Here is a 26,363-nt window from a genome sequence, read left to right as displayed (position 1 = left end):
GAGGATGGTTGGCGATTTGGTGGCAGAGCCAAGGTCACGACTTTATTCTCTTCACTTGTACTTGGGGGTGAATGACTTGGGGGAGCCGGACTTCATGGATGATCGTCCAGCTGACTCACCAGATGCAGACAAACCTAATGGCATCGGGTTAGGGGATTTGTGCAGTGTTTTCACAGTGAACTTAAGGTGTGACTGCACTTGTTGGGAAAAGAAACTGGTGTGAAATCCTGAATCCAAACCACAAACTAGGAATATGCTCAAAGCTCCTGTGTTTGTGTGAGTCTGGGACTTGCTGAGCTGGGTGTCTCCCCATCTTCCCACCCCCCAAAAAAACAGCCCAAGGACAATGTGTTTTGTGTGGTCCCCTCTACAGCTGCCCTTCTAAACAAGAGGGGAGGTGGTTTTGCCCCCATTTCCCCCACATCGCAGGAATGAAGAGGCCTCAGCGGAAGCCCCACGGGAAGCCCACGAGGACGAGCCTGGCCCCCCTCCCAGCATGGTTGCCCACGCGGGCATCTGCTCACAGAGCCACACTGCTCCCAGAGGTGCAGAGGAGGTTCCTGCATTCTGCTCCCTTGAGTTGATTCAGATACTTTCCTCCAAATCCCAAAGGCCAGGGACTTGGGGAAAATACTATTTCCTTTTGAGCACGAGCACAGCTGCTGATCACTAAAGCGGGACAGTCAGGGCCTGACTCAGGTTCCTGATGGTAGGTTTGGGTTCTCCTCATCTTTGCCCCAGGACTAGTGCAGGTCCTGGCCCCAGGGGGCATGGACAGGTGTGGAAGGATCGAGGAGGGACATGGGGAGGCAGGAGACGCTGCGGCTGTTGCTCTGCTCAGACCTGAAGACCCTGTGTAGCCTGCAGGCCGAGATACAAGGCCTGGAGGGCACGTGGCCCTTGACCCACCACTGCCCACAGAAGAGACAGAGTCCAGTGACAGAACCACATCTGCAAACTTCTTTCACTTCTTAAAAGGCAGCATTTTCTTTATCAGAAAATAGCTCTCAGAGGAAAGTTTTCCCAGTAAAGAAAACCATTCTATTGGAATAAACATTTTTGTAAGATTGCCTTGGGTGGGTCCTCAGCCATTTCCGTCTGAGGTGACCTGGAAACGGCTGCTGTGTTTGGGTGATGGGGTGGCTTGACCTGGTGCTGTGGGGCCTAGAGGGGTGTGTGCCGGGTGGTCTGCTTGCCTGCAGGACCCAGCGCAGCCTTTCTGGGGGTCTCAGGGCCTTGCTTACTGTGTGAGCCTGTCCTAGAGAAGGAGTGGGGCTGGTGCTGGAGCAGAACAGCCCTGAGAAATCAGGGTGGACCCACCCTAGTAGCAGGGTCAGAGCAGAAGGACGGAGAGGAAGGGAGGGGAAGAGAAAAGGATTGGAGTGGATCTGGGGTCTGGGAAGGGGCTCAGAACGGACCCAGTCATGCAATTAGTGACCTTCCAGGAAGGGGAGCCCTGGGGAGCCCTTCAGGTGAAGTTTTCTCAGGATCCGCACTTCCTTTGAGACTTTAGGAACCTCTAATGGCTAAGTATGGTGTGTGTGTGTGTGTGTGTGTGTGTGTGTGTGTGTGTGTGTGTGTAAGGAACTGATTGATTGTTCTGAGGGAAGGGGAAGTAAGGTCTTCTGGGTGTATTGGGGCGGGGCGTTAGTCTGCTGTAATTCTCAAGAAACGCCTTCTGTGGCGAAGTCCTCTAGGTCACCGGTGGAGATGATGCCCAGGCTGGGCGTGCCTTCCCCCTCGTCCCCTGGGCTCCGCGGAGGCCCATCGGAGCGCTGGTCTGTACAGTGCTGGTTGGGGACACCAGGAGGCCCAGGGGCTGGCTGCAGGTCAGCAGCACGGGAGCTCTGGGGCCCAGGGCCAGTTGCCTCGGTGGTGCCAGGGCCCTGCCTTAGGAAGGTGGGGGCAGAGAGCTGAGAGGAGCAGCGCAGTGGCATCAAGGTGGTCGTGGGCAGGGGCCGGATGCTGGGGTATAGCATGTAGGGCGCAGCAAGCATGTCTGGCAGGGGGGGCTCAGGGGAAGCCCCCTCAGAAAATGGGATGGAGACCTTGACGTATTTGCCTGTCTCTGGGTCATAGAAGGTCTTGATTTTCACCTGGAGTGGCAGGTCGAAGATAAAGTACTCTCCAGATTGAGGGTCTTGGAGGACCTTCTGGGTGGCCCTGTAAGGGGGCAGGGGCACGAAGGACTGGGGTCCCCCAGGCTGCCTCCTGACTGGCTCTGAGAAGGTGGACACTGAGTGGCGGTGCACAGGAGCGGGCAGGGAACGGACCAGGGGGAACCTGGGCCGGGGCCCCTCTTGGGGGGACAGGGGCCGGTGCTCTGAGTCCTCCAGGCAGGGCTTTTCCTCGCGGGGTTCACCATGCATTTCCTGTGTCTGGTCGGGCTTTCTCCTCTTGCTTGCCAACTTCTTCGCCCGCCGCAGAGCCTTTTCTGTTTTGGGCGGGACTGCAGGCGGCTTGGTGGCCGCCCTCTCCAGGTGAGCAGGGGGCTCCGGTTTTTCAGGGAAGCTTGCTGAGCTGAGGGCCCGGTCCACCAATGAGCCTCTTGGAGAGAGTGTCCTGAGGTCTGCTGATGGCTCAAATTGGGGGTCGGAGCTGGCCTCCCATGTGAAGGCATGTGTCAGGTCCTCCCTCCGGGAGACCCTGGCAGGGCCAGGGCTGGCCCAGGGACTGGCACGGGAAGGTGACCCTGGCATCAGGCTTAGTTCACTGGGGGTCTGAGAAGCATCGTCCCAAATGCTGCTGGTGGCAGGGGAACATGCATTACTTTCCCCTAGAGAGCTGGTGTTGGGGGAACTTTCCATCTCACCAGGGGCCAATCTTCTCCCTGGGGGCCCTGCTCTGGGTGTAGACAAAAAGTGACTTCTGAAATCTTGTGTCTCTACTTCCCAAGAGTTTTTACGCTGCTGTGGGGGTGTCTGGTCTTCTAAGTAGCTTTCAGGGAAAGCGATCAGGGGGATGCGCCTTGGAGACTCCAGCTTCCCCTGGTCTGTGGAGCCGTTCTTGCCGTCGTTTGCCACAACCCTCCATGAGGCATCTGGGGGTGGCTTCAGCCCGTTGCCCTCTCCTACGAGGGTAGGAGATGAGACATTCCCACTTGTCTCCGTCCTGGCCACACTGGGCACCCACATGTGGTCCTCCATGCCCTTGTGGACCACATGCTCTAAGTGTGTGCCTTGCATGCCCGTGGGTGTTGGGATGCTGGGCACTTCTTGACTCTGGGGGGCACAAAGACCAGCATCCTCACCCCAGTGTTGCCGTGGCAGTTCTTCCTCTTTGTGGCCACTGCCCAGTGGGTTCTCTGAGGACAAGGTCCTCAGGAGGGGCAGCATGATGGGTTTTATCACGGGGGTAGCCCTGAGGGTATTGTCTTTAATTGCAAACAGTATGTGCTTGTTCGAAGTGGAAGATGGTGAGGGAGTAAGGTCTTTGGCCTGTGAAAGAGCCACGTCCTTACTTCCGCTGATCCAAGTGCCTCTGACATTAGCTTCCTCCCTCGATGCCTTCCTGGGTCTCCCTTCAGATACACTTTCCCCTTCTCCGTGCAACGTTCCCCTCTGGCTGTGCTCCTCCACGCAGGTGTGCCCCCTACTGGAGGCACAGTGCTGCAGCTCGTCTTTCCCTAGCGCATTCTCCTTCTCATCTTTCTGACTGTCACCTGCACGCATGTCATTCTTCTTGTCTTCCTGCTGGCTTTCGATGAACCACGTCTTCTGCTGATCTTCAAATGAGGCAAAGGACTGATCTGAAGAGCTGGTGCTGAATTTTGCCTTACTCTTGAGGCCTGGCATAAAATCAGACTGGCTGTCGCTATAAAACACATCCTCCTCCTCGGGAGAAAGGGGCCCTGGGGAGAATTTCTGGCTGAAGTTTGGATTCTGAAGTCCTGCCTCTCTCTCAGGTTCTGTCTCCTGAGAGATGGATCTCAAAACCCCATTCTCTAAGCTGGGGTTCTTCGGTTGCTCCACAGCCCTCCCCACCTCAGGCTCTCTGCTGCAAAGCTTCAGGGACAGGTGCTTCCTGGGGCAGCGTTCCCTGGAGTCTGGACACCAACTGGACCTGGCAGGGCCCAAATCCGAATCTCCGTTGGCGACATCCTTCTCATAGCTGTTCCTGTCGGCAGCCTCCCCGTTGACACAGGAGGGGGCTGTGGTGATGGCTGGAGGTGAGCTGAGGGTTACATAGTTGTCTGCAGAGCTTGCGCCGGGATCAGAGTTAGGGTCTTTCTGGGTACTGAGCCTTGTCAGAGGAGTGCCTGCTGGTCTCTCCTTAGGAAGCTCATTTGGGGGACTTTCCTCAAGCCCGTTGGAAAGGACGATGCCATTGCTCACGGGGTCTTGCTTGCCTCTGGTTTTCTCATCGAGGCCTTTCAAGAGAGGTGAGGGACTGTATGTGCTCTTAACGCACTTCCGCACATCCTTCAGGTTGAACAACAGGCTGGGGGCTTTGGATTTGTAGCTTTCCCGAGACGGACACTCACCGGGCTCCTTCTCTTGGTATCCATTCAGCTGTGCCTGGGGTGACGGCTGGCTGTCAGATGAGTCCAGGACATGCTTGGTGGGTATGACGGGGGTCAGAAGCTTACTGATGTTAAAAGGAGGATTATAATGCTCATTGTCATCCGTGCCATTGTCCAGAGCATCATTTTCTGGAAACTGCCCCTGAGGATTGTGCTTTGTATACAAGACTGGGCCTCTCCTGTCGATCTGCTTCTTCTCCTCCGAAGCATCTGGTACATTTTCTTTCCCTCCTTTGCGAGTCTTTGTTTTCCTCCAGGGGGGCTGGATCGACTTCACCTGAGGGTCAGGCTGTGAGCTGGAAGCTTTTTCCTCCACTTGGACTCCTGGGTCCCTAGATCTCCAGGGTTCTGATGTGGAGAGAGCACCTACTGCCAGCCTGTTCTCTTCTTGACCGCAGCTGGCCCGGACTTGGCAGGGAGAGACTTTGCATTCAGCAGGGGCCCTGGGCTCTCTTAACAAGGGTGTGTCCTCATAATGTTTGGGAGATTTGCTTTCAAGGACGGCTTCAGCAGGGTCCTTTCTCTCGGGCAGTCGTGGTTGGCGGGTGCTCCATGATTCAAAAGCACTATTTTCACTATGAAGGAAAGTGCCTTTGCGAGCCCACTCCTTGCTTCTCTCAGGTTCACTCACAGCTGGGTTGTGGGGTGGGGAGGAGAACTTAGACTCCAATGAGTTTGCCACGTTTTCAGTTGTTGGGAGGAAGCCACTGGAGCCTTGACACACCATTTCGGGACTCTTGGGGGCCTCCTGCTCCCCAAGCTTCCTGCCAGGCTGGAGGCTATTCTGATGGGTGCTGGAGACTTCGGCGGGCACCCTCCTGACAGTCAAAAAGGCAGAATCAAAGCAGAAGTTGACACCACTGTCTGGGAGAGGAGCAAATTTCGGGGGGGTTTTGAGAGCCGGAGGCTTGCTAGTAGGAGGTCTGCTATCACAATGTTGGCTCTCGGGCCTGTCGAAAGATTTAATTAGGGAGGACACTTTGGAAATAGGCTTGCTGCTGCTCCTCAGGCCAGAAATTGGCACCTCCAGTCTCCCCTGGGCTGGTGTCAGTGGGGGGCTGCTTTTAGGGTACTTTTCCTCTCCTTGAACGTACTTCGGTAGCTGTTGGAACGTGGCTGCCCAGCCTGCATGCTCTGTGCCTTGTGACGGTAACTGACTCCAAATGCCGCTTTTCCTGTGGGTGTGGCTCACTGTTCCCTGGTGAAAACTCCCAAACACCTGGCGGGTGATATCTGGGGACAGGGCCAGGTCGGCATCGTTGAAGGATGTGTCTTCTGAGACGCACAGACTCCGGAATGCCCTGTCCGTGAGGCTGCTCACCTCCCTGTCGGCGTCATCCAGCACACTGCCGATGCTCGAGGAGTCGCTGAGCCCATCCGTGCACTTCTTATTCCCCTGCATCGTCTGCTGCCTAGAAAGCCTGTCGCCAGGCAGCCAGTGGGCACCTCTACCTGATGGTTCCGGGAGGGTTAGACGTATCCCTCTTCCCACAAACTTAGAGCTTCCTGTCGATCAGATGTGATTGCAAAGTGGGAATTTTTTTCTCTGCAAAAGGAAGAAGAGCAGGGTATGAACAGGATATCCGACTTAATGGCTCCATACAAGAACTACACACTGGTCCAGATGGATAATGGTTCCTGTGATGGTTAATTTAAGGTGTCAGCTGGGCTGGGCCTGGTGCCCAGTTTTTGGTCAAATGCCAGTCTAGATGTTGCTTTGAAAGTATTTTTTTAGATGTAATTAATATTTAAATCAATAGACTTTGAGTAACGCAGGTTACCCTCCATAATGTGGGTGGGCCACGTCCGAAAGAATGAGAAGCCCCGAGGAAGAGAGACTTCTACCTGCAGACTTTGGACTGGAGCTGTGACATCAGCTCCTCCATGGTGTCCGCCAGCTGGCCTGCCCTGCAGACGTCGGGCTTGCCAGCCCCCGCAATTGTATGAACCAGTTCCTTAAAATGAATCTCTCTCTGTACAGTCATGTACCACATAACGACATTTTGGTCCATGATGGACTGCGTACATGATGCTGGCCCCACAAGATTATAATGGAGCTAGAAAATTCCTGTCACTTACTGACATCGTAGCCATCATAATGTCAAAGCACAACACATTCTTCACGTGTTTGTGGTGATGCCGTGTAACCAAACCTGCTCTGCCAGTTTTATGAAAGTACAGCACATACAATTATGTACAGTATATAACACTTGATAACGATACTAAACAACTATGTTACCGGTTTAAGTATTTATGATACTATAATTTTTATCATTATTTTATTTAGAGTGTACTCCTTCTATTTATATATTTAAAAACTTGCCGTAAAACAGTCTGCCATGTCAGGCCGGCAGCAGCCTCACACATCTCGTGTTTAATGCATCTCTTATCACATCAGTTTCTCTTGTGCCGATTTAATCTCGTGTAGTTTGTACAGCAACATGCTGTGCAGGCTTGTAGCCTAGGAGCGAGAGGCTACACCACACAGCCAGGTGCGCAGTGGGCTGTGCCCTCTAGGTCTGTGTAAGTGCACTCTGTGATGCTCCCACAGTGAGGACACTGCATAACGATGCATTTCTCAGGACGTATCCCCATGGTTAATTGGCACATGACTGTATACGTATACATCCTATTGGTTCTTTTCCTCTGGAGAACCCTGATGAATACAGTGCCTAAAGTTCAGATGTGTCATTTTTGCAGAGAGATCTTCCCTGTCATTCCATGGGGTGTCCCCTCCTCATTCTCTCACAGTGGCAGGTTTATTTTCTTCGTTGTACTGAGCATAATCTAAAATTAAATTTACTTTTTAGGAGCTTAGGATCCAGTAAGCTGTCTGTTCGCTGATTGTCCTTGTCCCAGAGCCACCCCAAGAAGGCAGTCCTCCAGAGCCTGCATCCCCTGGGCTCCCTCAGTCACTGCCTTGCCCTGGGTGTGGCCAATGGAAGGTGCCAGTGGGAGCCTGGAGTGGGGGTGGGGGCATGCTTGCCCTTGTCCCTGGGGCTGTGGGGGGATGGCTCCACTCTTTGAGTGATTCCACATCCTGGGGTCTCCCTAATTCTGCCTATATCTCTGTTATAGCCCTTTCATGACATTCTCTCTCTTTTATTTTAAGTCGAGGTGAAATGTACATGACATAAAATTTACCATCTTAACCATTTTTAAGTGTAGAGTTCACTAGTGTTAAGTACATCCATATTGTTGTGCAAACATTATCACCACCCATCTCCAGAACTTTTTCATCCTGCAAAACTAAACTCTGTACCTAATAAACAATAACTCCCTATTCTCTCTTCAGCAAGCCCCTGCAACCACTATTCTACTTTCTGTCTCTATGAATTTGACAACTCTAGGTATCTCGTCTGAGTGGAATCATACATTATTTGTCTTTTTGTGACTGGCTTGTTTCACTTAGCGTAATGTTCTCAAGGTTCATCCATGTTGTAGCCATGTCAGTATTCCCTTCCTTTTTAAGACTGAACAATATTCCATTGTGTATAAATATCACATTTTGTGTATCCATTAATCCATCAATGGACACTTAGGTTGCTTCCACCTCTTCGCTATTGGGAATAGCGCTGCTATAAACATGGGTGTCCAAATATTTGTTCCAGATCCTGTTTTCAATTCTTTTGGGCTCCTCCCAGAGGTGGAATTGCTGGTTCATATGGTAATTCTAGTTTTAATTTTTGAAGGAACTGCCGTACTCTTTCCCACAGCAGCTGTACCATTTTACATTGTGACCAATAGTGCACAACTGTTCCAATTTCTCCACATCCTTGACAGTGCTTATCATTTTCTGTTTTGGGGTTTTTTTTGATAGTAGCCATCCTAAAGGGTTGAGATGACACATGAATTCCCTTCTGGATCCTGTGTGAGGATGTTGCTTCAGGCTGGGACCCTGAACCACCTTACCTCCAATACATAGGACAGGCCTGGCCTGGGCAGGGGATAAGTAAATGGGTACATAAAAAGTTAGATAAAATAGCAAGCTTAGGCCCTAGAGATGGCCCAAGTGGTGGCCATTTGGGACCACAATCATCTGGCGAGCTGCTGTGAGACCTCAGCTGACAGCAGGAGCATTGTCACACAGCGGCCATTCATGTCAGCAGCAGGCCGGCCAGAACAATGACACAGTCAGGGCTTAGGGGCTGGGGGGTGAAGGTGCTCCCGTCAGGAGTCCCGATTCCATCCTCGCTCCATATGTGGGAAAGCACACGGGGCGTCTGCAAAGACCCATGCTGCTGTGCTCACACACTGTGTTTCGGTCCTGGAGGCTAGCCTTCTTTGGGGTTTATTGTTTCCTGTCTCCTGACCACAGCACTCTGGTGAGTTTCCAGTGCTGATTTGTTGGCAGGCCGACAGAGTGGACACTCCTGGAGAAAGAAAAGGGCCCTGAGACCTAGCACACTGAATGAGATAAGAAGGAACCCCGGACCCACTCTAGGAAAACCCCATTACATGCTCTGCAGGCCAGCCGACCATCAGGGCTGCTTGCTCCCCAGAAAGCACAGGGTGCGTCCTTTAGAAGGCTGCAGGAAAAATGAGAGTGTCTGCCTCAGACCTTGCTGGCAGCCTCACAACTTCCTCACCCTCCTTCCCCTCATGCACTTCTTCTCTAAAAGCTGCAGAAGATAACGGGCACGTTCTCAGACTCCCACGCAGACAGTGTGGCCAGGCTGTGACACAGTTCTTGTCACAGGAATGGAAACATTTGGATGTCTGGGAGAGTTCATGCCTTTCTGATCAGAAGAACGATCTCTATGGTGGGCACTCTGTTGGTGACTTTCTTCCTGCTTTGAATGCAGACACGAAATCTGAATTGAGTGTATTCGTTTGCTGGGGCTATTGTAAGGAAGCAGGACACACTGGGTGATGTAAGCAACAAATTGATTGTTTCACAGTCCTGGAGGCTACAAGTCCCAAATCCAGGTGTCAGCAGGGTGGGTTCCTTCTGAGGGCAATGAAGGGAGGATCTGCTCCAGGCCTCTCTCCTTGGCTTGCAGATGTACCATCTTCTCCCTGTGTCTCTTCACGTGATCTTTCTTTCTTCTGTACTTGTTTCTGTGTCCAAATTCCCCACCCCACTTTTAAAAAGATTTTATTAAAATATATCTAACATACAATGTTATATTAATTTCAGATATACACCATAGTTATTCAACATTTATATACCTAAAGAAGTGATCATTATGATAAGTCCCGCAACCATCTGACACTGTACCACATTATCATTATATTATTGACGATATTCCCTATGCTGTACATTACATCCCCATGCCTTATTTGTTTTATACCTGGAAATTTGGACCTCTTATTCCCCTTCACCTTTTTCGCCCATTTAAAAAATTTTCAATTACAGTTGATATTCAATATTATTTTATATTACTTTCAGGTGTACAACATAGAGGTGAGACATTTATATAATTTAAGACATAATCCCCCTGACTATCTAATACCCACCTGGCACTATACATAGTTATTACCATATTATTGACTATATTCCCTGTGCTTTACTTCACATCCCCATGACTATTTTGTAACTACCAATTTGTACTCCTTAATGCTTTCCCCTTTTTTATCTACCCCCAACCCCCTCCCATCTGGCAACCATCAAAGAATTCTCTGTATTTATGAGTTTGTTTCTGTTTTGTTTATTTTGTTCTTTAGATTCTACATATAAGTGAAATCACACTGTATCTATCTTTCTTTATCTGACATAACCACTCAGCACAATACCCTTCAGGTCCACCCATGCCGCCCCAGATGGCAAGAACCCATTTCCTTCCAGGGCCAAGCACCTCTTCTTTATCCTTTTTTCCATCGACGGACACCCAGGCTGCCTCCATATCTTGTCCATTGTAAACAATGCTGCAATAAACATATGAAGTAGGGTTTTGGGTTTCTTTGGATAAATAACCATAAGTGGGATTACTGGGTCCTTTTTTGTCTCTTGTTATAGCCTTTGTTTTAAAGTCTATTTTGTCTGATACAAGTATTGCTACTCCAGGTTATTTTGTTGTTGTTTGCATTTTCATGAAATATCTTTTTCCATCCCTTTACTTTCAGTCTATATGTCTTTCAATCTGAAGTGAGTCTCTTGTAGGCAATATATGTAAGGGTCTTATTTTCTTATCCAATTCAACCACCCCATCTTTTGATTGGAGCATTTAATCCGTTTACATTTAAAGTAATTGTTGATAGATATGTAGTTATTGCCATTTTATTATTCCTATTTTTTGTCTTTTTCTTTTTGTGTCTTAAAGAAGTCCCTCTAACATTCCTTGTAATACTGGTTTGGTGTTGATGATCTCTTTTAGCTTTTTCTTGTCTGGGAAGCTTTTTATTTGTCCTTTGATTTTAATTGATAGCTTTGCTGTGTAGCGTGAACTTGGTTGTAGGTCATTGATTTTCATTACTTTGAATATTTTATGCCAATCCCGTCTGCAAAGTTTCTGTTGAGAAATCAGCCAACAGTCTTATGGGAGCTCCCTTATAGGTAACTAACTGCTTTTCTCTTGCTGCTTTTAGGATTCTCTCTTTGTCTTTAACCAGTGGCATTTTAATTATGATGTGTCTGGGTGTGGGCCTCTTTGGATCCACTTTCTGTGCTTTCTGAGTTTGTATGTCTATTTCCTTTGCCAGGTTAAGGAAGTTTTCCATCATTATTTCTTTAAATAAGTTTTTAATACCTTGTTCTCTCTCCTGTGACTTCACATCATTCACCCAATGATGTTGTCCCAGAGGCCTCTTAAATTACCTCATTTTTTTGGATTCTTTTTTCATTTTGTTATTCTGATTGGGTGTTTTTCTGCTACCTGATCTTCTAAATCGGTGATTCGATCCTCTGCTTCATCTAATCTACTGTTGGTTCCCTCTAATGTGTTCTTCATTTGTTATTGTATTCTTCATTTCTCACTGGTTCTTTTTTATATTTTCTATCTCCATTTTTATGTTTCTTATCTTTTTTGAAGTTCTCACTGAAATCATTGAACATCCTTTTAACCATTATTTTGAATTTTGTATCTGGTAGGTTGCTTGCCTCCATTTAGTTCCTTTTCTGGAGTTTTCTCTTGTTCCTTCATTTGGGACATATTTCTTTCTTTCTTCATTTTGGCTGCCCCACTGTATTTGTTTCTATGTATTAGAGTTTCTATATCTCCTGGTCTTAGTAGAGTGGCCTTATGTAGTAGGTGTCCTGGGGAGCCCAGTAGTACAGTCTCTCTGGTCACCTGAGCCGGGTGTCCCTTGTGTGGATTGTGTGTGCCCTCCTGTTTTACTGTTTGCACATCAATGGAAGGGATTGACCCTCAGGATGATTAGTTGTGAGGACCAGCCATGTGTTACCTGCGGAGGCAGCAGGATGGAGCTCTGGCTCAGTGCCAGCCTTGGGGCCTTCTGGGAGGAGCTCCACCACAGGCCAAGTTCAGCAGCAGCCTGTGTTCTGTCTGGGGTCACCCGGCATAAGCCACAAAGCAATCCACAGATGGTCGCCACCTGCACTGGGATTGGAGGTGTCTCAAGATACCAACTTGCAAACCAAGGCTAGATACCACTCATGCCAGGCTTGGGGTTTCTCAGCAAGAGGTATAGGACATGCCAAAGCCAGATGTTCCTTGTTTGTGTTTTGTGAACCTTTGAGAGATTTTAACAAAGTCCATAGCATAAAATAAGACAGGCCATTTGTATGGAAAAGCCACTGGAAGTGGCTTGGGTGTGCCCAAAAGTTGAGTGGGATGGAATCTCAGGAAATCACCAGGACAGGGTGGATAAATGGTATTAGCTAGGTTGATGGAGACTCAATATGGTGGCCACCTGCATCTGCATGTCAGGAGTGGGGAGGGCTCAACAAAGAAACAATGGGTTCTGCCAGCACTTCTGTCTGGGAGAAAGGTGCCCCTCCAGCCTCCTGAAGCCCAACAACTCAGTTCCTCCCCATATGTCCCTGGTGCCTTTTGAGCTGCTGCCCTAGAGCTGGAGCTCAGAGCGAGTGAATCATCAGGGAGTAAGTCTGTGAGTAGATCCTTTAAGAGGGACACCTGGGACTCTCACCATCTTCTGTCTCACCCAGCCATAATGTCCGCTGGCTTTCACAGGCAGAAGTTGTGGGGACTTCTCACCCTGGTACTGCAACTCTGGGCTGGGGAACATGGTGTGGGGCTGGGACCCTTTGCTTCTCTGGGGGAACCTCTGCAACCAAGATATCCCTCCCTATTTTTGCAGGTGTGGGACCAGCCCATTCCAGTTCTCTGTCCCTCCTACCAATCTCAAGATGGCTTCTCTTTTATAACCTTAGTTATAGGACTTCGGCTCAGCTAGACTTCAGGAATTTCTCAATGATGGTTGTTCTGTAATTTAGTTGTAATTTTGATGTGATCATGAGAGGAGGCAAGCACAGCATTTACCTTCTCCACCATCTTCACTGTAAAGTCCAAATTTCCCCTTTTTATAAGGAAACAAGTCCTATTGGATTAGAGCACATCATCATGACCTCATCTTAACTAATTACATCTACACTGACCCTATTTCCAAAGATCACATTCTGAGTTCTTGGAGGGTTGGATTTCAAAATATGAATTACATGTGAATTTCAATTCAACTCATGACACTGAAGCATTCACTTTGTATCCATGAGGGAAGAGCAAGGACGACTAAGGCCGATTTGTTGAAGATGGCAGGGTGGACAGTGAAGAACAGTCCTGGGTCCTTGATGTCACGGCTGAGCCATGAGACTGTGCCAGAACCACCTCCTTCCAGAATCTGTGTTACTCGGGTGGGTGGGGGACTTTAATGTCTTCAGCCACTGTAACTCAGATTTGCAATCCTTTGAAGTCCAACTAATATAATCAGGGTGTCTTCTGGTGTCCTGAATGCTGGGGTTTTAATCTTGGACAGTAGTTGAACTCAGTAATACTTCTATATCAAGATGAAAATAGGATAGTTGGAGATCTAAATTTAGAATCTTAGAGTTAAGTAACTGCACTCCCCCCCAGTCAATTAAATACACCTTACTATTAGCAGATATTTGTTATTTCTTTTGAACACTCAGCTTCTATCCCTTTCCTCTGAATAAAAACAATTGACACCTTTTGGGGAAATTTCTCTTTCCATGGTGTTTAGTCTTGGTGGGGCTGAAAGTCAAAGTGCCTGCAGAGACCACCCTGGGCCAAGTGCAAATGTGAGACCCACGTCAAGTCCATTGTACATTTGTACTGGAGTGACACAAGGATGGAAATGTGTTTGGGCATCTTTTGCAGCAACAGAGCTCTCTGTTCATCTTTTCTCCACCTGGAACTTGGCCTTCGCCTTCAGTCTACAAGGGCTCCAATTTCCTTTGAATACTTACCCATTTCTGCTTGATTTGTCCAGTGTCTGTTTCTGTTGTGTGTGTCCAAGGAACTCCAGCTGATCTTGGGTTTGAGTCATAATTCCTGACAGTAATACAGTATGCTCACTGATATTTAGAGTACTCCGAAAATAACCACATTCCCTCTGCCTCAGGAAATAGAGACCACTCCCTCTTGCTAGCTTCATGCAGATGATTTCTTCAATTCTGATTTGATTTACTTGGGTTCAGATGGACAGTCATTCAGTTGGCCTCATACCCCCACCCCCACCCCCTAGTCCCCTACTCCCCAGTAGAATTCTTCAGCATAGTAGCTAACAACCAAAGGTGTTACCAGATGCTGGCTCCTGAGTTGGTGGTTCCATACCTTTTACAGCAGTGGGGGCTCCCAGTGCCTGCCTTGCTGAGTTTTAGGATCTGTAGTTTTAATACTTCTTTTCATGCTTATGTTTCCTGTCATCACTGCCCATCTAGAAAGAAGAGGAAAAATAATTTCAGTGGAACCCAACTGACCAAAGGGCCAAGCACATTTTCTGGGGAAAAGGTATCTTTAAATGTCAGTAATACACTTGGCCTTCATTTTTATTTTTATTTTTTTCAATCCACAGTTGAACTCAAGAAATTCCAAGCATAGGCATTTTTGGTGAAAAACAATATAGGGCCAATTTATATCCCTTCCAATATTCATTGATTTGTCTATGTCCAAGAAATCTTCAGGAAAATATTTTAAGCCTTTGGGATTTCTAATATGATTGGCCCAGTTGTGAATTATTTTCTGTTAGTCAAATCTGACCAGAGGCCTTTTTCCCATGTGAATTAATAACTCAGATTTCATAGGAAGGAGAATGAGAGTGGCCGAACTTGAATCTGCTCGGCAAGCTGTAGCACAGTTTTTGATTTATTGTTGGCAGGAAGCTTGACTATATATTTTGACAGCTAAAAGAACCAAAAAGCTGCCCAGGAGAATTTTAAGAGTGCTTAGAATGAAGTGTAAACTAATTAAATCCACAATGCAAATTTTAAATGCAGACCATCCGGGCTTCCACGAGACCGTCCTCCTCTCAGCTCCTGGACACTCATCTGGTACGCGGTAGTTTATTAACAATATTAATAATCATAGTGACTCAAATTTGTGGAGCACCTTCTGTTGGAGACTCACAGAGGTGCTCGGGGTCACCACCAGCCAGCTGGCCCGTCCCTGATGCCAAGGCTCTCCTTCATGCCCCCACAGCAGTCTATGGCCTTCAAAATAGTTTGTTCTCTTAAATGCTTCCTATCTCCTCCTTAGCTCTCATTATTTCCTTAACTCATTTTGCTCTCTCTTTGGTCCCCCACCCCTACTAGATCCCCCAACAGGTGATCTTTGCCCTTCATCTGACTTAGCTTCTAAGCTGCAATCAAGACTGTTGACCTCTATCTTGCTGAGACGCAATCCCACCTTGACTTGTGACTTGTGGGATGCACAGTTCTCCCTGCCCCACCTGCACGTTCAGTCTCTTATCTTCTTCTGGATGGTTGGATTTCCTCCACTCCCAGCCCTGGGGCTTCTTCTCTTCCCCCTCTATGGTCTCAATAAGGATAATTTTCCTCCCACACGTGCTCGCAGCCAGCAGCCACGCCCTGACCCCGTGGCCAGCCAGGCTGCCCGTCTGGGCTCCAGCCCTGATCTCGGTGCCCCCTGGAGAGATCCACACATATGTCTCACAGCTGCACAAACTCACACGTTTAGAACAGAAGCCATGACTTTGCCACCAGCCAGTTCTTCCAGGGGATCTTAGGACTGTGAGAGTCCCCTGTGACTTCTCTCCCCTCCTCCTCTCCATGCCTCTTCTAATCTGATCCATCTGTCTTCTGCTCACTGCCAGGGTCATCTTATGAATCAGAATATGTCAAACAAACCAAATCTGAGCAAGCATCCCCATGAATAATCTTTTTCTCACGATGAGCAACGAAATGTCCTTTGCACAGTCACCACTAAATTCTAACCCTTCCAAAATGTTTTCTCACGTGATACATTTTTCGGTATTGTGTTGCATGATGCTGTCGAATTATCATGGACTGGAATACACTGCTCTTTGCAGAAACAATGTTCTCTCTCTCCTGGTCCCTTACAAATGTCTCTGCCTGACCCTCAAGGTCTCCTGATGGGGGAGCTAGAGCTCTCCCCATGCTCCCCATCCCTGCGGCTTACAATGCCCTGGAAGAGGGAACTGCAGGCCCACATGGGTCCTGGTGTGGCTCCTTGGAGGAGTAGTCCCTCTGCCTGAAAGGCCTGTCTCTGTTCTGCAGTCACCAACTGATGACCACTTCCTCCTCAGTTCTCCTAAACCTTGTAGAATTAAAAAAAAAAAAAAAATCGCTTGCCCTGCTTTATTCCATTGTCTGCTGTGAATTCACCTTTCCAACAAGGCATTGAACTCCTGGGAGTGAGGTCTCCAGCCTTGCTCGTCTATGACTGACAGGACGCCTGCTGCGTGGTGGTCACTCCTCAGTGTTTTCAGCTGCCCTTGCTGAGTGCACTTCTTGGGCCCCAAGGATGTGATGACAGAGGTTTGCTGCAAGTGCTCAGTGTGCAAATGGAGGCCTAAAGCTCTGCTGCCCATGTTCTCCTTGTCTCCGTGGGGCCCCTGGCCAGCAGCCAGCCCAGGCCAGAAAGGTCACATAGCCTGAGCTCTGAGGGTTTGCCTCAGGCTGTGAGGACAGAGTGGCCGGGGAGGGGACTTGTTCCTGTCACCCCCTGCAGGCCCTGATCCTGGTCTCCACACACGCCACTCATCTGAGCCCCACCACAGAGGAAGTGTGACAGGCCCAGAGAACCAGGGCCCTGATTGGTGCTTCAGCACCATTCATCCACGTGGCAGTTATTATCAACATCATTTCTGAGATGACATACGGAGCCTCAGAAAAGTGAGGAGAAGGTTCCATCTCACAAACACTTGTTTAGTATACGTCCCATGCAATATCTGGAATATAATTTTATTAGTCAGTTATCTATAAAATTAATCATCACATACTTACACTAAAAATAGGTATTCATTGTTCATCTGAAATTCAAATTTCACTGGACATCCTGTTTTTTATCTGTCAACCTGAGGTCCTCACCTACCGACTTTTAGGACCCAAGGTGGATCACAGCCAGAGGAGGCCAATGCAGCGAGTCCACACTGGCGTGACTCGTGTCTGCACGTCACCCTGCAGTTCAGGACTCACTTCCGCATCCATTATCTTGTTTAATTCCCCTGACTCCTAGGAGGTGGGGTGACGAGGCCTTATTGTCACCATGTTCTGGGTGGAGAAATAAAAGCACAGAGAGGTGCGGAACATTGCTCAGTGTTACACAGCACGAAAAGAAGAGAACTGGGTGGGATTCAGTTGACCAACTTGCGTGGATGAAACCCTGACACTCTGTCCATGGGCTCAGGTGCACAAGGTGCATCTTGGGCTGATGGACTGGAGTTCAAGGGACAATTGAGGATGGATGGAGGAAAGGAGAGTTTCCATTTCTATTCACATCCCAACAATCTTCTCAACTTAGTTTGTAATGACAGCCACAGGAATGGAACCGATGACTCAGCCAGTAAGCCCAGGGTCCCACTTGTTTGGAGAGGTGGGTGTGTGGGAGGCCCAGGTGACCGGTGCAGAGCTGGGAGGGACACTCCTGAGCTGTGAAGGAGGCGGTTTGAGTCTCCTCTTGGTCTGCCGTCCCTGCACAGGAAGCCACTGGGGTTTGCTTTGCTGCTGGGTTTGACCACTTGCCTGTAGTGTGGTTTTTGAGCCCAGGCTCTTTGGGTGGATTTAATTACCTTAATTGAATGGTGTTTTCACTTCTCAGTAAAGGGGAAGCAGGAAGCCGGTGAAGATGACAGGGGTTGGCTTTATCACACCCAGAAGGCCCTAACAAGTTGGAATTGATTTTTCCCGCTCCTCTTTCTAGGTGGTTTTTTGAGACATTGACTTGGGCATGCCTTGGGAAGTGGTTCGGTGTAGTGAATAGTGACAGATGGTGAACGTTCCGGCCAGTGAATGTGCAGAGGTCCCACACGCAGCCTCCACCAGCCACCCCACATGGGTCCTTGCCCTGAGCCCACGCCCTGTGGGCCAGTCTTGGGCCAAGCTCTTGACCTCTTTGTGCAATTGCCAACAGCCCTCCTGCTTGCTGTTTCAGAAGGGATGTCCTGTCTATGTCCTACATTTTATGAGGTGAATAATGAGATGGCAAATAGACTTCCTCTGTTGGGATCCTTCAGGAGAAGGGAGCAGATGTGTGTCGGGTGTCTCTCAGGCCCACTGCTGCACGTGCCTGTACTCATTGCTCGATAAAACTCAGCAGGGTAGGCCCCATTCCCCACCTTACAGCTGAGGACACTGAGGCTACCTGGGTTTGAGGCTACTTGTACAGGGGACCTCCAAGCCCTTGGACATGCAGGAGTCCAGGTCATCCCAGGGAATGTGGCTGAAGAAACTAGCTTGCCTGGGCTTGCCGGGCTCACGGCGTTGGCTGTGAGCAGTAGTTACAGCTGCTGTGGGTGTTTTGCTGCCCTTGGGAGAGAGTTCAGAAGCAGAGACACTTTCTCCTTGGGGCCCAGCCCAGCCTCCCACTACCATGTCTGGCCTGAGTTGCCAGTCTGGTCTGCTGTGTCTGGACGGGACGTTACCTCAGGAGACTCTGAGCACTGCTCAGACCTGGGCCGTGTCCGCAATTAGAGGCCAGGAAGCCAGCACAAGAAAGGCCAGATCTGCTCTAATTTAGTCCTCCACAGGACAAGAGGGTGATGGCACCTGGCATCACACACCTGGGGGCAACTCAGTTGCAGGAGGAAAGGGAGAAGCAAGGCATGGAGGCCTGTGGGGCTGGGGGCTGAGCAGTTCAATGACTGCCTCTCTGGGGCAAAAGCCCTGCTTTGTCGCACTGGTCGATTTCCTGCTGCTGACCCGGCATCTAGGCAGAGTTGGGAGGAGCGTGCACAGAGGGCCCTCACGCGGTGGGTGCACAGCAGTTGCTCAGATCAGGCTACCTGGGCAGTGGCTTCACTGCAGAGAGGCTCTCAGCAGCACATCTGCACGCTGCCTCTGACCACTTCTGCTGGCCAAGCATTGTGGGGTCACTTCTTGGCGCTCCCGGTGCCCAATGGACTGGACTCAGCCTGTACCGTCTCTGGACGCTCCCCTCCACCAGGAGGCGCTCAGGCTTGGTGCTGCCCATGTCTCCGCCCTGCTGCACCAGGAGCCTCAGTGGGTGGCAAGATGCCCTTGGGCCAGGGCCCCTAATCCTCCTCGTGGTCTCAGAGGCGCCTGATTTACCTTTATGGGAACAACTACGCTGACATCAAAGATCAAAGCAGGGACAGAAAAGAGCTGACCCCCAAACAGGCTTGTCCTCACCTCCCTGGGGACCCTGGAGCTGGGTGAGTGCCGTTCGCATGCTACCGCCCAGGGGGGTTGGAGGGGGATTGTCTCAGAGGCGAAAAGCTGGGGACCGAGAAGGGGACAGCCTGGCAGAAAGGGTTTTGCTGCTCAGCCCTTTGAGCCTTTGGTCTTCTTAGACCCAACCCAAACTCTAGGGGCCACATCCACTGCGGGCCAGCCGCTGGAAGGGAGACACCAACTCTTTCAGAAACGCAGGGGCCACCAGCACGGAGGGCCCAGCTGGAATCTAGGCCACGTCGCAGTGCTGCTCTGTACCCACCGCGCAGAGCTTGGCTAGATGACCGCACATCTGTGAGCCTCGGGTTTCTGTCTGTAAAATGGAGCTAATGATCCACACATACCCATGAATAACAGGGTTTCTCAACCTCAGCGCTAATGACCTTGCCAAGGTCCCCCGGAAGGAAATCGCCCCTGGTTGAAAACTGCTGCTATAGAATCAAGGGGAGAGCATTAGCCCAGCCTCTGGAACATCATTTGTTCATTCATTCTTTTATGCCTTCCACATTTCCCAGAATATCTTGCCCTGCATTCTGGAAATGGTAGGAAGTGACATGAGACAGGAATCAAACGGGCAGTTCTGGGCAGTGGAAAGGGCTGGAGACCTGGGTGGAGGCAGTGTCATGTGGGCAAGACACAGGTGTGTCTACCTACACCTGTGAAACAGAGACAATAAAAATAGCCCTGGCTTTTCCCCCGCCCACAGTTGTAATATTGCTGTGTAGAGAGGGGTGGGGCTGCTCTTCACACTGGAGAGGGCCGAGGAAAAGCATTGTCATGAAAATGGTCCCAGGGCAGCCAATGCCTGAGAGTCTCCAGTTGCTCAGAGCCTCCTGAGTCAACTAGTCCTGGATCCTTCCCCACCCCGGGGACGCCTGCGCCAGAGGGAGGCGTAGTGAGTGCTGGCCACTCAGCCCTGCGATTTAACTGCAGGCCGAAGGGCAGCAAGAGAAATAAATACGTCGCGCCCTTTCTCTACATGTCTCCCCCGAGCAAAGTCTGCACACTTGTTTAGTTTTTCCCTCAACAAACAGTTAGAAATATATTTACATCATGGACTCACACACACACACACACACACACACATACCAAACCAAAGAAAATTCATGAAACCAAACTTACCCTGTTTATATGTACTGTCTGATATTTCCATTCCATTCCATTCTATTCTATTCTATTCTTTAATTAAAAAAAATCCAATTTGTAATTTAGTAAGTGATTTCAGGACTCAATATGAGTTATGATCTGCAATGGTTTTAAAAACAACCGTCTGGACCAGTAATCCCAGGTGTTCCTGATTAGTTTCAGTTGCTGCCCTGTCCATAGAGATGCTGGGTTTTCATCTGGATGGAGAAATGGAGACCCGATGCCCAAACGCAGTGACTAGCAGCGTCAGACCAGATTCACATGGGGGAGGCGAGGGGACACCTGAGCAGTGTATCTACAGGCCAGGCCCTGACTTTCTGCTTCAGTGCTATGTCCTCAGTCCCCACACAGAGCCTGGGCCTACCACAGGGCCATTCATTTGTTAAACAAATGAATAAATGAATAAAAGAAATCCCCATTTACTGAGTATCTCGTATAAGATAGGCATTTTATATACTCCAATATTATTGATTCATATTTATTGTTATGTAATGATTCTTGCAACCTGTGAAGTAATATTGCTGTTGTTCCTCACAGAAGAGGAAACTGAGGTCCACCAAAGTTTAATACCTGGTGGTGTGGGGTTTGAACCTGAGACTGCTGGAGAGGGAGAGGGTCCCTGCAACCTGCATTTACAGAGGCTCCTTCAGGGGCCTGCTGCACATTGAGAACCTCTGCTCGGCACCACCATCGCGCCCTGGCCACCCTGCCGCACCCCCATCAGGTCTCTTTGGTGCTCATCTTAAGACCACAGGATGTCCTTCTATTCCCTACACCCCATTACACCTGGGAGTCCCCAAATGGGCTGCAAAGGCCTTGAAAGCCTGCCCTGCCCCTTACTGACAGGCACACAGCTCTCTAGCTAATAGCTGTGGCATCAGACAGACTTTGGACAAGTCACTCAATTTGTCCAAGCCTTAGTCTTGTTTTTGTAAACTGGGGCTGATAGGAAGGCAAACCCAGCAGCCTGGTTCTCATGGAAGCTTCTATGGATTGTAAAGTGGGTGTTTCAGGGATGAGTGTGACCTATGGCCCAGACTCCACCTTGGAGAGCCTTGTCCAGAGAGGAGGCCCCTTCAAAGGCTCCCAGAAGAAGAGGCACATGGGTTTGCTGGGAGTGGGGTGTCTCTCAGCAACCATCCTCCCTCCAGCCACTAGGGAGGGACACCCCTTGAAAGCAGACCTGGGGTGTCCTCAGGCTTGGGCAGGGAAAGGCAGGACTCCTAGAACCACCTTGTGAACCCAATTTCCCCATCTGTGAACTGGTGCCATAAGGCTGGGTGACAAAGGCAGAGAAGCACTGGAAGAGCCATCACTGAGCATTGGGAGTCTGTCGGGCACTTCCAGAGGCACATCCTGTTTGCCCAGCCCCCACGACCTGCCATGCACTTATACCCACAACCTCCAGGCCAGTTGGTATGGCTTGTGCTAAGGAAATCTGATGCAGAGAAATTAAGGACCAGAGAGGTCGAGGAACTTGCTCAAGGTCACACAGCCAGGGAACAGGAGAGTTGGGATTCCGACCCAGGTCTCTGTGCTACATGCCTCTGCCCTTCCTATATGGCCAAGGGGCATCAGGTGTGTGTGCGTAGGTGGGGGGTGGGGGGAGATCACCCTCTGCAATAGTGCTCCTGCAGGACAAAGACGTGGGCAATGTTTCTCTTAGCACCTTCTCTTCCATCTCCTGTGGCCCACTGCTTCCCACGAGAGAGCATTTGCTTTAGTAAAGCCAGAGAAGGCATCTTTTGGACCTGGCTGTCATGCGGGGAGCATCCGGGAGGGCGCCATCTTCCTTGTCCCTGATGTCCAGGAAGGTGAGAATAGCTGGTATGGGGCAGAGCTACTGGGAATTTCTAATCCTCCCCCACACATCAGAGAGCGGCTGTCCCTGGCCATCTCACTTCCTGCTGGTGGCTGGGAAGTAGATGGGAGATGGCTGGTTGGTAGATGACAACTGTCCTTTCTCTGACGAGTGTGGTTGCAGTGAGTCTGGCTTTGCCAGGGAAGGAAAGAGAGAGAACTTCCCTGCCATGGGGAGACAGTCACAACACTGACAAACATCCTACCTTCTTCATGGAATGCTTTACAGAGGCAAGAAAAAGAATTCAGACGTAGCTACCCAGGTTATTCTTCTGAAAATTAAAACTGAAAAATGCTCTTCCAACAGGTAAGGCTATTTAAAACAATGGCTCAAGTTGATGTGAAAAGATCAGCTTCTTGGAGATTCTACTGTGTCTGAGAACCAGGAGGGAATCTGTCCCCGTCTCCGTCCCTAAGGCAGTGTCCTAACTTCTCAGAAGGCCCCGGGGTGGGGTGGGGTTATTAGACCGCATGCTGGGCCACACCCAGGAGGGGCCAACTCAGGAGGACAGGTGGGGAAGAGTGGGGGATGTGCATGCTGCTGTCTGGGACCAGACGGAGCACCGCCACCCTGGGACCCTCCTGGGAGGCTTTATCGATAGGTCAGAGGCTCTTGGGCCAGTTGGGTCTCAGGGCTGTCAACCACTGTGGTTTGGGCTGTGTTCGCCTTGCTCTAGGCCTGGCCCTGGGCAGGCCATGCGTGTGCAGGGTGCAGAGATGAATGAGAAATGTGGCTCTGTCCAAGGGATGGTCACATATGAAGGGATACCAGACAAGGGTAAGTACGAGCTGCATGGTCAGGAGATGGAAAGAGAGGTGGGCTTGCTTGAAGGCAGCTGTGGGAGAGCTTTGGCTGCCTGTCCATACACCAACAGCCAGCAGCGTCCAGCCTGGGCACCAAGCAGAGGGTGGTGGAAAGAGCAGGAAGCTTAGAGTCAGACCAGCACCCCCGTTCCTAGCCCGGTGCCACGCGACAAGTTACATCACCTTTCTGAGCCTCTGCGCATTCATCTGCAACAATACCTACTTCCCCGGTGACTGAAGGGTGGAGGTAAAGAACTGTTAAGAGCCCATTAGAGACAGACATATACAGAGTACGGACTTGATGAGTGGAAGCTTCCACCACGAGAGACCTTGGATCTTTGAAGCAGACAGTGCAGGGAAGAGATCCTATATCTACAACAACAGGATTGCCTAGTGCCTTAAATGAGCTCATGTATGGAAAGCACATAGTAGGTGCTCACTAAACGCCGACATGCATCCTTTCAAATCTCCAGACTGGGCACTATAACATCATGAATGGTTCCTGGTTGTACTGGCTGTGACTGGCCCTTGGCTCATTACGAAACCTCTTTGTGCTTTGGTTCCCTAATCTGTGAAGTGGAACTACTAGTCGTACCTGCCTCGTGGGGTCATGGTGAGGACTCCGTGATTGGTGTCTGTGAGGTGGTCGGCACCTGGTGAGCATCCATAAATGTGACTGTTGTCCCCACCACACGACCTGTTTAACCCAGGGCCGGGGACCTGAGGGTCACTTTCTCCAACATAAATGGGCGAGAGAAACGAGGCAGCGACTGACTAGAGCGCCCAGAGGCTCCCCTGTCCTTGGTACCACGCGTGTTTGCCCTCTCTGCTGGTGTCCTAGCCTTAGCCAAGCACTCAGGTCTCGTGCTTGGAGCGGATTGTGATGCCCCACAGCAGCACGACTGCTTGTATGGCATTGCTCTTGAACGATGGGTCTGCATCTCCCAGGCGTCATCCAAAGCCATCCGGGAAACCTTGCACCTGTTACAGTGCAGACTCTTGCCCTCCCTTGCCCTTGAGGTTGAAGATTAAAGTTAGGTAAATTAGGTCAAATTAGGTAAAGTTTTAACTGCCTGTCTATTCCTCAGGAGGGGCTGGGAGGCAGAGCAGGGTGTCCTGGCTGACACGGGTGTGTGCTGAGGTCACCAGATACTGCCACATTGCCGTGTGTTGGCAGTGTCACTTCCTCTCCAGGGCTGCGTCCTCCCCTCCAACCACTACAGGTGTCAAGATCCATGAGTCTCTTTGGCATAAGAGGGGAGGCAATAATGATGTGTGAATGTTCAGAGGCCACTGTGAAGATAGGCTCAGTTCTCTGTGTTGCCAGTTGCTTTTCCCAAGAGCAATGAACACGATCAGCTGAACCCTGAAGCTTTGGAATTTCTCTTTAGTGGCCTCTGGGAAAAAAAGCCCCAGGTTGGAGTTTAAGCAGGAGAGAAAATAATGGACAAATAGGACAGTTGAAGGGAGCAAGCAGTTCTTGTATTTCTGTCACAGGCTTGATGCTCTTCATGTTTGCTCATTTAATTCATGAAGGACCCTTTGAGATAGAATTCCCACTGGTTGGCAGCCAATACTGTTGGTATCCCCATTTTGCAGAGGGGAAAGTTGAGGCCCAGGGACTTGCTGAGAAGGGTGGAGCTGGCCAGTTCTGCTACGTCCTGACGCCCCTGCCGAGCGCTCCAGCAACCTCCTGGGAGCAGGGTGGACTTCTAAAGCTCTGAGAGGATGGACTTGCCTGGGCACTTGTGGCCTTTCTAAGGGAGGTTTTGACTTGTGGTGAGTGGAACAGCCTTCTTTGTAGAGATTCCTTTGGAGGCTGATGTGAGCTATAGATCTAGTGAGCAGTTAGGAAAAGATGTGGACTTTGGACTCAGGCTCCAAGTTTACATCTCTGCCCCTTGGTAGCTGTGCATACTGGGGCAAATTACTCAACCTCTCTAAGCTGCAGTGCTTACTCTGTGAAGGGGATCCTAAAACCTATCATATCATGCTGGACGACCTTGAGAATAGGACCAGGAAATGTACGTAAGCACTTTTCATATGGGAGTAGTGCAGCCAGCAATTGCCCTGATGAAAATGGTGGGCACACTGAGGGCAAGAAATGCCTCTGAGTTCTGATCTGTTGACCTCCGTGGCCTTTGTGTTTAACCTGTCTCCGAGAGGAGCAGACAAGGCCAGGTGAGGTGATGAGCTGGTGGTGCTGCATGTGGCAAGGCTGCCCTAGGACCGGGCAAGCCAAGGGGCAGCTCCAAAGTGACCCGGCTGTCACAGGCAGGGCTCAGAGGCGGGAAGCCTGAAACCAGCCTCCAGACTTGGCAGGGAGTGGGGGAAGCACTGGTCACTCAAGCAAATCTCAGAGTTTCCTCTTCTTCTGGCCTTCCCTAAGCTGCTGGTGAAGGCTTTAAGACGGGAGGTGGCTGAGATGAAATCCATCCCTTAGCTCAGCCCTGCAGTCCCTCGGAGGCCCAGCTTCTCCTTGGAAGAGGCCACCTAGGGCCGGGGAGCAGCGTGCAGGCTGCACAGGTGGAGGCCCCAAGTTCCCGCTGAGGCCATGTGCTGGCACCTCCTGGGGATTTGGAAGCCCTTCTGGGCCTGGCCGCCTGGGCTGTGCTCATGTTCTCTCGAGGCACAGCCTTGAGGGAGGTCACACGGAAGAACTCTACCCCATTTTCACGTGATGTGGTCCAAAGGGGTTCATTTCCCCTTCCTACCAAGAAAAGGAGGTCTGTCTGTCAGGTGCTGGGAAGAAAGCTCTTACTGGTTGATTGGCTCTTCGGATGCCCAAGCTGTCAGATTCCTTCTCTGCTTTCAAGCTCCACGAGGCTGACTGACACAGTCTCCAAAGGGAATGCACTTGAACCAAGCGGTCTTCAGTCTTGCACTTGACAGCTGAGGTCAGCTGAGAACCTGCTTTGCTTCCATCTTTACTTGAGAGGTTATGTGTTACACATGCAGCCCCCTCCAAGGAATGTTCTAGAATGATATTGATGACATACGGCGGGGGTGACACATGAGCAGTGCTTCATATACTCCATTTCTGGATCTTGATGCACGTACCTTGACCTTGTCGTTCCCTTTCCATCCACCCTCACTAGCTTGAGTCATGCAATTCCTGGGAGCCAAGTGAAAACTAAGAGATGTTTGGGGTTTTCCCAACTAACTAAATGAAATATAAGATTGAGTTGTAGGGCCATGGATTGGCTGGATTTGGTGAAATGTGGTTTAAACCCTCAAATGGCATAAAACCAAGACCCCCGGTAG

General features: G+C 50.1%; 1 protein-coding gene across 3 annotated transcripts in view; it reads right to left on the bottom strand.

Annotated features, from left to right (window-relative positions):
• Positions 1-503: 503 nt before the first annotated feature.
• Positions 504-26,363, bottom strand: part of C16H10orf71 (chromosome 16 C10orf71 homolog) — a 30,610-nt gene continuing 4,750 nt past the window's right edge. For 2 of the 3 annotated variants that reach the window (XM_033131360.1, XM_033131359.1), the window contains exons 2-3: positions 14,233-14,335; positions 504-6,068 (exon numbers count right to left, since the gene is read on the bottom strand). In XM_033131360.1, coding sequence (XP_032987251.1) covers positions 1,665-5,924 — 4,260 coding nt within the window. In that variant the 5' untranslated portion in view covers positions 5,925-6,068; positions 14,233-14,335 and the 3' untranslated portion in view covers positions 504-1,664. Of the gene's footprint in view, positions 6,069-13,865; positions 14,106-14,232; positions 14,336-26,363 lie in introns of those variants that run through there. The other variant, XM_033131361.1, reaches the window with a different exon arrangement.

Source organism: Rhinolophus ferrumequinum, chromosome 16 (genome assembly GCF_004115265.2).
Source record: "Rhinolophus ferrumequinum isolate MPI-CBG mRhiFer1 chromosome 16, mRhiFer1_v1.p, whole genome shotgun sequence".
In the NCBI taxonomy this organism is placed as follows: Eukaryota; Metazoa; Chordata; class Mammalia; order Chiroptera; family Rhinolophidae; genus Rhinolophus; species Rhinolophus ferrumequinum.
The sequence above is the reverse complement of the archived record's forward strand: the minus strand, read 5'-3'. Positions and strand labels throughout refer to the sequence as shown.